The following is an 11,253-nucleotide window of genomic DNA, read 5'->3' as shown; positions in this document are numbered from 1 at the left end:
GGAAGGTCGCAGAGCTTCCGGAAGTCTGTTCGCACAGCCGCACACATTGTGGCCAACCCCTCCCCCCTCCGGTTAGGCTCCACACCTGTGAACGCCCGGCTGGCCCGGGCTTCACTCAGTGCCGCCTTCCCCAGGCCCAGCGAGGGGCTTGGATGGAGACCGTCGGCTGCTGGCTTGCTACAGGCCTGGGTCTCCACGGCCGTTTCTTCTCCACACAGTCACCCCCAGAAAGCTGCAGGGTTCCCTGCATACTGTCACAGTGCTCTGAATGTGAGGGTGTGGATGTGCCCACACCACCCCAAGCAGCTTCTGGACAGTTGAGCGTGCTGGTGACCAGCCCCCGCACGGTGCCTGGCTGACGCCACCCATGCTCTTGGCCTCAGCTCTCCTCAAAAGTGGATGGCCAGCACCGGCTGTGGGAGGTCCCAGCCACCTAGTGTGGCCTGGAGCAACCCATCAACGGGGTTGCCATCAGTCAGAGTTAACTTAATGCCCACCATGGGTAGCTCCCCACTCCCCTCCCAGGAAGCAGGTTGGCCTGGGAGCTCTGCTCTTTCTCAGCCCACTCAGGAGCTGGGGTGTGCTGCTCCCCATCCCAGTGAGGGGCAGTCTTTGGTAAAGTATTTTCATTTGGGGAATATTTTTTTAGAATAGATGGCATTCTGCGTTATGTGGGAAACCAAGTTGCTCCCTGTCCTTCTCTGGGGTCTGGGTCTCTTCTTCCCTGGCCTCCCTGGGATGGGCTCCGGGTCCCAGGCAGCAGCACCGCAGCTCCGCAGCAGAGTGTGGGCACTGCAGAGGACCACCGCTCCCCTGGGCTCCAGGCTTTGGAAGCAGCTCGGTGCTGTCTAAACCCGCTCCCGGGTAGCCGGGGAGATTCGAGCCGCAGCGAGCAGAACTGCCCTGATCCCATTGCCAGGCGTTTATCCTAAAGTCCGGCCCTTGAGGAAGGCAGCTGTTGTGCTCCCAGAAAGTACCCTGGGGCATTCTGGGCAGGGATCTCAGGCGAGGGTCCAGACGCTGTTACTGTGGCCAGGCTGTACTGGGAGGAGGGAGATGGCTGCTCTGTCCATAGCCAGGGGACAGGGACAGGTAGCCAGACACCACAGTGTGCCTTCTTCCAAGCCCCATTTGCTAAGTGGTGGCAACGTCACCCCTGCTCAGCTGAGATGCAGACAGTGCCCCTCCCCTCACCCCACTCTGCTCACAGGCTCAGGAGTGGGACATGGACACGAGGCGGCCGGTGCCTTTCCAGTTCCCACCCTTCCCGGACCGGGCCCCTGTCTTCCCTGACCGCATGATGCGAGAGCCCCAGCTGCCCACGGCTGAGATTTCCCTCTGGACCGTGGTGGCCGCCATCCAGGCTGTGGAGAGAAAGGTGGACGCCCAAGCCAGCCAGCTGCTGACTCTGGAGGGGCGCACGGGGACGGCCGAGAAGAAGCTGGCCGACTGCGAGAAGACGGCCGTGGAGTTCGGGAACCACATGGAGAGCAAGTGGGCCGTGCTGGGCACGCTGCTGCAGGAGTACGGGCTGCTGCAGCGGCGGCTGGAGAACATGGAGAACCTGCTGCGCAACAGGAACTTTTGGGTCCTGCGGCTGCCCCCGGGCAGCAAGGGCGAGGTGCCCAAGGTATGTGTCCCCAAGGCAGGGCGGAGTGGGGCCAACAGAGATGAGCACAACCCTGATCCCATTCAGCCCTTCTCTGCTGTGGATGCTGTGGCCCCCTAAGTGGTCACCCTTCTACCACCTGCTCCTGCCCTATGTTACCATGTCCTGCAGCGCTCAGATATGACCCTGTGCCATTTGTGTTCTCACCAGTGGAGCCCTTAGCACAGTACCTCAGCTCCCAGTGCATTTCCTCCCCAGAAGACAACCGACACCTCCCTTCTTCCTCGCTCCATCACACCTCCTTGCACTTAGCAGCCTCACTGTCCACTTTACTGAGCACCTCCACAAGCGGCTGTTACTTTTCCTACCTGACTGTGCCCCAGGCTCCACCATCTGGGTTCCCCAGTGGCCCCCGCACCACACACCTCACCCATCTTTTCCCCTGCTCCAGGAAGTTGTCCCGGCCCTTCCCCTCTGTGCCCTCAGTCCTCCCCTCTGGCTCCTGCCCCCGTGGGACAGATTCCTCGTGTTGCCTGCCTCTGATGTAAAACCTTTCTGCTTGTCCCGCTGGGAAGACTTTGCTTTTCTGTACAGCAACAGCCGTTGAGAGAATGGTCTGTATTTGCTGTCTCCAAATCTCCCCTCCCCTTTTGTCTTTACAGAAAATTAAGATATATACAGTTGTAGAGAAACTAGCTTAAGGAACGCATACATCTGTCTGTCACTCATTTTCAGCAGCTACCGGTTACCTTGGTCTCTTGTCCATCTAAAGCTTTAGCCCAACCCCCCCGGGAAAAAAACAAACACATCAAACACATTACCATGCAACAACAGAGTATCCATCTACTCAAAGATCCATTCATGGCTCACATTTCCATTTCTTTCAAAAATGATGGTTTTAAAATTTTCTGGGTCTGGACTTAAATCTGGGCCACACATTGCTGTGGGTAGGTTCTGGCATCTTTTGAAAGTGATGGCAGAAGCGTGCAGTGTGCGCTCCGGCTCACGGCAGTCTCTGGGGCGCTCTGTGGCCTGCACTGGACAAGGGGTCTTGAGCTGAGCTCTCAGGAGATGAGGGGTGGTTGGGGGTCGTGCTGGCTTTCACATACCTGGTCAAGCATGCTGTTGTCCTTGAACTTAACTAACTCCTCTAGAAAGAAGTGAATCAGTCCCTCCCCACGGGTCTGCAGTTCGGCGTTCTTGTCTGTGAAGTAGGTGTGATTTCATGGCACTGAGGACACAGCTCCCTGATCAGTGGGTAACGGTGACAGTAGTAGTGTCAGAAAAAGTCTAACTTCTCGGGGTGGGGGTGGGTGTGGGTAATAACCAGGGCCAGCTCACAGCTGATTCCTATGAGGTGGGTCACACACTCTTTTGCCAACCTCTACCAATTCTGACACTAGCTGCCCGCCCACAACACTTCCCTCTCTGTTGAGGCCTGTCATGTGATGTTAATGGTCATACCGAACTCCACTCACAGATCAGTTTCCCGTGACAGACTGTAACTTGGGAACAGGAAGCACATAGGCAAAGCCTGGAAGGCTCCCCGAAGAGTTGTGGCCGCCTGCCCGTCACTCCCACTCCAGCCCTGTCGTGCAGGACCACGTCCACCGGCCAGTGCTCTCAGCTCCTCATGGTCGGACAAATGAGCCCTGCTCTCTGCCTCACATGCCTCTGTCAAGCACACTGGAACTCTCTCTCGGTCCTGTCAGGCCTCCCTGCCGTTAGCTTCTCCAGGACGAGCTGACCGGCTCATTGGCAGTGTAGCAGTTGTTTTTTTTCAATTGATTTTATTTTTTACATAAAAAGTTCAGTAAGATTTGGATAAAGTGATTTTAAGCAGTCAATCAATCTAATTAACATAGCACAAGGCTGGCCAAAACCACGAGGCAGCCTGCTTTGGAATATTTACATGATAAGAAACCTTGCAGGAAAACATGGACCATCCTTACACAGGCTTCCTCCCATCCTAGCATGCAGAAGCTCAGAGCTGTGTTGTGCTTTCGGCGGTGTAGCAGTTTTGTGCAGCTCTCTTCGCTGCCCGCTCTGGGCTCCTCGGTGTCATGGTGTTACAGCCCTGGGCCCATGGCGGAGCCCTCCGGCGGTCCATCGCTGCCACCCTCCCCTGCTCTCCCCTCTTCTTGTCTCGGGTGCCGTTCCTTCTTTCTTTCTTCTGTCTGCCAGCTTTGGTGAGGTACTTGTATATCAAACTGCTTGTCACCTTCGAAGCGTGGCCTTCCCACCAGGGATACAAAGGGACCCTTCCCCTTGCCGTGGCCACTGTCACTTTGTTTGTCTGTCCCTGAGGTGCCACTGAGTCACTTCTAACTCCTGGTCACCCATGTACTGCCTGATCACGTTCCAGCCTCACAATGGTTGCTGTCAGTCCTTCTACCGAGGGTCTTCCTCTTGTTCACCGACCCTCTACTTTAAAAAGCATGATCCTTTGTCTCTCCTGACAACATGTGCAAAGTGACACAAGTCCCACTATCCCCACTTTAAGGGTGATCTGGCTGCTGTACTTATTCCAAGACAGCTTTGTTTGTTCTTCTGGAGGTCCATGATGCAGTCAATACTTTCCACCAACACCGTAATTCAAATACATCGATTCTCCTTCCTTCTTCCTTATTCAGTGACAACTTTCACAGGAAGCTGGGGTGTTGAGTCAGGTGCACCTTGCGATGGCTAGGTGCTGTTGAGTGGTCTTGAAGGATAAGCCCTGTGTATAAAGCAGTGCCCAGTTCTGAGCCGCCCTCAGAATTGTGAGGCTTTAGCCCGGCGGTTCTCAACCTGTGAACCTGTGGGTCAAGACCCCTTTGCGGGTCGAATGACCCTTTCCCAGGGGTCACCCGATTCCTGACAGTAGCAAAATGACAGCGATGAAGTAGCAATGGGAATAATGTTCTGGTTGGGGTCCCACAGCGTGAGGAGCCGAGTGAAGGTCGCGGCATCAGAAGGTGGGGATTGCTGCTCTAGCCCATCCTTGCAGCCGCTGTGTCAGTCCTCCATTTACGAGTTCTTCTTTCCGCACGCTCTGCTTCGCCAAGCCAGACGTCCTTTTCCAAGGAGTGGTCTTTACTGATAACATGTCTGTAAACCAGTTAAATGTATGTGTGTGTGTACATATATCTAGGGAAAGGACACATACATACATACGTGTGTACAGCAGAATAAAACATACACACACATAGGGCATAGAGAAAGGGAGCTGCATAACAAAATGACTCACATAGTTATATAAGAGGGCAAGTCAAAGCCCAAGCGGGTACCAAGCCTGTGGTCAGATGTTAGGTTGAAGTTTCTCCTAACATGAGTCCCCGCAGGGGCTTAATGAACCTAAGAGGAACAGACCACACGGTGGTGGCATCAGAGGTGAATGAATCCAAGGTCAGCAGGTCAGATGGCAGGCCATTGACAACTCAGGATTGGCAGGCAACATGACAGGCCATTGGCTCAATTCCCAGGAACCCGAGGTTGAGCCTGATGTGAGATCCAGACCTAACATAAAGCAAACAACCTTTCTACAGCATCTACTTGTATTGGAATCAGGCCATATCCCTGAGGAAGAGCCCTTTCCATTGATTGCATTGAAATGGATTGTGATAGAGTGTGGCATTCCACTCTGTCTTACTCATCATGGAGGCTTACAACTGATTGGCTGTGACTACATGATGTTTGGTCAGATCATGGGGATTACTAGGTGGTAATTGCCAGACCACGGAGAATCTTGGCCCTGCCAAGCTGATACAGAGCCTAACTATCACAAGGTCCAAAATATGTTAGCTGAAGTCTTACCATTCTCACTTCTTTTTTTCATTCTCACTTCTAAGGTGCATTCTGGCCCTACTGCTCCCAAGATAGACTTGCTTGTTCTTCGGGCAGTCCTCCTTGCCAGCGCTGTAGTTGCAATGCACGGACCCTCCAGTCCACGGTATTCATTCCTACACGGGAGGTGATGGAAACACCAGGACTTCACTCAAAGCACCTTAGTCCTCAAAGTGACGACCTTGCTTTTCGATACAGATTTACCCTGTGCAACATGTTTGATCGCTTGACTGCTGCCTCCATGAGCGTCCACTGTGAATCCAGGCAACATGCGATTCTTTCAGCGTCACTCTTTTCCCCATGATGTGACTATGAGTCCCATTGTGAAGTCTTTGCTTTCATTACATTGGGCTGTAATCCACACTGAAGGCTGCAGGCCTTCCTTTTCATCAGCAGGTTCTTAAGGCACCCTCTCTTGCAGCACAAGGTTGTGTCATCAGCATATCACAGGCTTTATCTAGTCTGGTGTCACGTTCTTGTTGACATGGCCCAGCTTCTCAGATTATTTACTCCGCAGCATGCTATCCGTAGTTTGATATGATCCACACAGTCGAAGGCCTTTGCATAGTCAATAAAACACAAGTCACCATCTTTCTGGAATGCTCTGCTTTCAGCCAAGAGCTATCTGACATCGGCAGTGAGATCCCTCGAGTTGAATCCTCTTGTGAAACTGGCTTGAATTTCTGGCAGCTCCCATTGATGTTTAAATTATCTTCAGTAAAATTACTTGCATGTGATATTAATGATATTATTTGATCATTTTTCACTTCTTTGGAATGGGCACAAATATGGATTCTTCCAGTTGGCTGGCTCGGTAGCTGCCTGCCAAAGTTCTTGGCATACACCAGTGAGCCCTTTTAGTGCGCCATCAGTTTGTTGGAATATTTCATTTGGTATTCCACTAATTCCTGGGGTCTCGTTTTGTCCATAATGCCTTCCGAGTAGCTTGGATTTTTCCTTCAGTACCATTGGCTCTCGATCATAGGCCCCCTCTTGAAATGTTTGACTCTCAGCGAGTTCTTTGGTGCAGTGACTATTCCTTCTATCTGCTTTGGATGGTTTCTACAGCGCTCAGTGTTTTGTCCATAGTACCCTTCAGTATTACAACCTGCAGCTTGAATTTTTTCTTTTGTTCTTTGAGCTTGAGACATGCTGAGCACGTTCGTCCTTCTGTTTTTCTAACCCTAGGGTTTGCACATCTCATTGTCATGTCTTCTCAAGCTGCCCTTTGAGAATTTCTCTTCAAAAAAAAAAAAGAACATTTCTGTTCAACTTTTATTTCACTATTTCTTCCATGTGCGTTAGCTACTGTATGTTCAAGTGCAGGTTGCAGGGTCTCTTCTGACGTCCGCTTTGTTTTTAATGACCTTTTACTTTCTCCACATCCGAAGTGCCTCAGTGGTCTTCCAAGTGACAGCGATGCTCTTTTACGCTTCAAAGAGGTCTGTGCCTATGCAATATGCCATTTCATTTCTTCACTGCCGCTTGCACGAGCATCATGTAAACGGAAATCTTTGGCTGCTTCAGTTTTGTTCTTTATCGTGATGTTGCTTCTAGGTCCAATGTGGCCATTTTTGGTTCTGTGGTCTTCATGTTACAGTGTCGTCCCTACTAGGCCATGTGATCCTTTGTTTACGAATATTGGCCAATTCCTGTAACGTGCATAAAACAGATCAATTACAGGGCAGGTTGCAGCCCAAGGCCAGACAAAACATATCAGACCAGCAGTTGTTTATAGCTTTACCCAGAAAATATCAGCCTGGACAAAAGTACGTACAGCCCTGGGATCAAAAACTAGGGCAGGGGTTACTCCTTAGGGTTTAGGGGGAAAACCTCTCAAGCTGTTTTTGTTTGTTTGTTAGCTTGTTTTTCAAAGAACCAGGTCAACAGGCTCTGCGGTACTTTCTCTCTCTCTCGCTCTCTCTCTCTATATATATATATATGAAGAAATCCAGTTTATTTTCATATATTTTTGTTGTGTGTGCTTTGGGTGTCATATCTAAGAAGGCGTTGCCTAAACCCAAATCACAAATATTTACTGTAATGTTTTCTTCAAATATTTTTAGTTTTAGTTCTTACATTACGTTTTGAGTTGATTTTTTGTGTACACTATGATTTACAGCTATCAGTTCATTCTTGTGCATGTGAAGATCTAGTTGTTCCAGCAATGCTTGTTGAAAAGACTCGTCTTTCCCCATCGAATCATTCTGGCACCCTCTGTCACAAAATTCAATCAACCAAAATATCAGGGTTTATATGTAGACTCTCCGTTCTCTTCTTTTAAATCTATTTATTTATCCATGTGGCAGGACCCTACAGCTTTGATAATTGTAGCTTTGAAGTAGGTTTTGAAACCAAGAAGTAAGCATTCCAATTTTGTACTTCTTTCTCAAGATACTGATTAGGTTATCTTGTGTTCCTTTCACGTCCATTAAAATTTTAGGATCACCCAGTCATTTCTTTTGAGAGGAGCAAGGTCCAGAATGAGCTCCTGGCAACGCTCCCTCACTCACTCCTCTGCTTCCTCCCCCTGGGGGCTGCCAGTCATCTTGTATTGGCTGACCTGCAGGGATCCCTCACCACTGCAGGGGCAGCCCTCACCACTTCCCCTGAACACTCCTGATGGGATGAGGGCAATTTATCTCCTCCCAGTAATGGCTAGCTGTCTTGGAAGAAGGCGTGTCCTTCAATATTCTTCTCCAGCACCACAATTCAAATGCATCAGTTCTTCTTCGGTCTTTCTTAGTCCAGAGGAGGCAATTGCAAATACCATGGTTTGGGTCAGGTGCACTTTAGTCCTCAAAGTAACATCCTTGCTCTTCAACACTACAGAGGTCTTGTGCAGCAGATTGACCCAGTGTAAAGTGTGTTTTGATCTCCTGACTGCTGCTTCCATGAGCATTGACTGTGGATCCAAGCAAGACTAAATCCTTGGCAATTTCCGTCTTTTCTCCGGGTACCATGACGTTACCTCCTGTCCAATTGTGAGGATTTTGACCTTCTTGTCTTTGGTTATCATACACACTTCAGCTCTGGATGCCCGGTAGTGAATGTGAGCTGATGAGCCAGGTGGTTTGGTGAAATGCTGCCTCCACCTAAGGGAGACTGCAGTGACCTTGACGGTTGTTGGGGTATGGTGAGGGTGGGGTGGGGGAGCAGGGGACAGCCTCCACTGAAATGGATGAACCAGGCCAGCCTCTGCAGGGGCGGAGCCCAAGTGCAGGGCGGGGGGTGTGGCGTGAAGGAGCCTGAGGTGAGGGATACCTGATGCCCCAGGTACCTGTGACCTTCGTGGACATCGCCGTCTACTTCTCGGAGGACGAGTGGAAGGGCCTGGATGGATGGCAGAAGGAACTATACAACAACCTGGTCAAGGAGAACTACAGAACCCTGATGTCCCTGGGTAAGGATGCCCTCTCTGAGGCTGGGAGACTTATCAGCCAGTGCTCACCCCATTGGGGAGAACTGCTTCATCTTTATACCAGAGGGGCTTCAAGAGTATTAGTTTGCAGGGCCAGGAAGAAGGGCTTTACAATGAAAAGCCTAGTAACTTTGTGGCTGTTAAGAGAGTACTCAGTGACCTTGTTCAGCCAGGTCCCTTGGGTACCTCCTGCCCTTGGGTGCCTCCACACCTTAGTCTGCCCCTGGTTTCCAGACACAGTGCTGTCGACCAGAGCGATCTGGGGGTCTCTGTTGACTGGCTGACTCTCCTAAGTGTGACCACCTGAGGGCCCCGGGGAGCTGGGAGGTCTTAGTGGGGAGCTGAGCCATCACTCTGGATTTGGACCCTTTGGTAACGCCCCCTCCCAGCACTTTCTTCTCCCTTGACTTGTTTCAGATGCAGAGAACCCAGCACCCAAGCCAGATGCGCCGCCCCAGGTGGAGCCAAGGGAAGAGCCGTGTGTGTGGGAGCAGCGTAACCCCGAAGAGAGAGACATCCCAATGGGCCCAGACACAGGTGATGGTGTCAGGATGGCCCTGGTTGAGGGAGGGCAGGAGAGGAAAGGCCAGCTGCCACTGCCCTCTTGGGAACCACTCTTGGGGGCTAGTCTTCTGTGAAGAGATTTTAGGGCCTGGGGCCCCATGGTGGCCCTTTGAGTTGGGTTGAAGCACAGGTAAGCTGGGTGGAGTAGGCCCCAGGCTGCCTGGGTGGTCCTACATTGAGAGACCCCAGACTCGGGGGCAGCCTAAGGTGCGCAGGCTCAGGCTCTGGAAGGCAAAGGGAGGTGAAAGGGAGTCTGTGATGGGAGTTTGGCTCAGCCCGGCCCTCTGGTGTGGCGGCAATGCACTGTATCTCCAGTGCCTTCCTTTAGACATGCGCAATCACGTTGTAGACCCACCTGTACAGAGCCTTTCTCCAGGAAGTAGTACCAGGCCTTGAAGAAACCCAGTTCTCTGGGAACAGTACCCTGGGCTCTGCTTTAAGTCCCCGGGGAGTCTTGAAGTCTTTCAGCTCTCGGGCCAGCATCCCCTGAGCTCTCTTGGTCTTGGTGAAGTTCTGGGCTTTCTCTCTTGGTGCCCTCTGCCGGATGATGCAGTCCTGGGGAGGGACTCGGAAGGTAGCCTTCTCCCCCTACCAGCCTCTTGGTTTAATTGAGCTGGAATTCACAAACCGTGACCATCTTTGTAAGTGGACAGTCCAGTGATTTACCACTGCAACTACCTCGTTTCAGAACAGTCCCACGGCCACTGCAGTTGCTGTGTTAGCAACGCTTGCTCCTCATCCCTTCCTCTACCCGACAAGGGCTCATTCCATCTGCACCAAGCTCTGTGTGTCGTCGTCAGACCTGGATTACATGGTTGCTGCTGCTGCTGCTTTTCCATTTTATTGGCACAAAATCCACATCATACAACTCAATCGTTCAGTCATGTTAAGAATTGTGTAATCATTACCACAATCAATTTCAGAACATTTTCTTTCTCTTTCTTGACTAAATCACCTTTAAAATGAGCTGTGTAATCACATTCACATTCAGTTCTAGTGCTCCCTTCCCCTCCCACCTTCACTGTTTACTACATCTCCCCCTACCCACCCTACAAACCCTCGCATCAGTTATTTTTTCTGTGCATCCACTCCTTCTGTGTTCGTAAACTGTTAAGCCAACAGAAACAATAAAGAACAAAAATGAAATGAAGTAGTAAGGTTAAAACAAATACTAACATAAAGATAAAAATGCTACAATGAGCAGGAAAGAAAAAACCTCCATCAATATTTAAAAAGCCAGGAACAAGCCAGAGATCCTTGCACCTAGAACAATTTCAGGCTGGGTCTAGAGGGGGGACAACAGGCCCACTATCACATTTTATCCAGCCTAATCAGTGAGCTTATTGATAAGTATTTGTAACTGTCATTTTGTTTTATATGTGTGTGTTGTATGTTTGCATGTGTGTTGCAGTTAGTTTCTTTGTTCTTCCTGTGCTATTTGCTTACTTTGGGTGTTGATCTGTGTGTGTGTTCTTGTGAAGAATTGTCTTGTATGTTGGTTTCAGGCTTGTGTGTTAGTTTTTTAGTCATAGTTCTCAATTGAGTATTTTTTGTAATGGTGGTCTTGTTTTTGTGAATTCTTTCAGTTTCTCCTTGTCTTGGAATACTTTTATTTCCCCATTGTATTTGAGTGATAATTTTGCTGGCTACAGGATTCTTGGTTGACAGTTTTTTTCCTCTAGTATGCTGTGTACGTCACTCCATTGCCTTTAAAAAAAATCATTTTATTGGGGGCTCATACAACTTGTATCACAATCCATACGTACATCAATTGTATAAAGCACATTTGTACATTCCTTATCCTCATCATTCTCAAAACATTTGGTCTTCCCGT

At 50.1% G+C, this 11,253-nt stretch overlaps 1 protein-coding gene across 1 annotated transcript in view; it reads left to right on the top strand.

Annotated features, from left to right (window-relative positions):
- Positions 1–1,213: 1,213 nt before the first annotated feature.
- LOC101660933 (zinc finger protein 282) overlaps positions 1,214–11,253 on the top strand; it is a 17,544-nt gene continuing 7,504 nt past the window's right edge. The window contains exons 1-3 of the mRNA XM_013007547.2: positions 1,214–1,630; positions 8,711–8,837; positions 9,273–9,392. Coding sequence (XP_012863001.2) covers positions 1,226–1,630; positions 8,711–8,837; positions 9,273–9,392 — 652 coding nt within the window. The 5' untranslated portion in view covers positions 1,214–1,225. The remainder of the gene's footprint in view (positions 1,631–8,710; positions 8,838–9,272; positions 9,393–11,253) is intronic.

The sequence above is a fragment of the Echinops telfairi genome, unplaced genomic scaffold, assembly GCF_000313985.2.
Source record: "Echinops telfairi isolate 266 unplaced genomic scaffold, ASM31398v2 ScPeMD7_23;HRSCAF=83, whole genome shotgun sequence".
Lineage (NCBI taxonomy): Eukaryota > Metazoa > Chordata > Mammalia > Afrosoricida > Tenrecidae > Echinops > Echinops telfairi.
The sequence above is the reverse complement of the archived record's forward strand: the minus strand, read 5'-3'. Positions and strand labels throughout refer to the sequence as shown.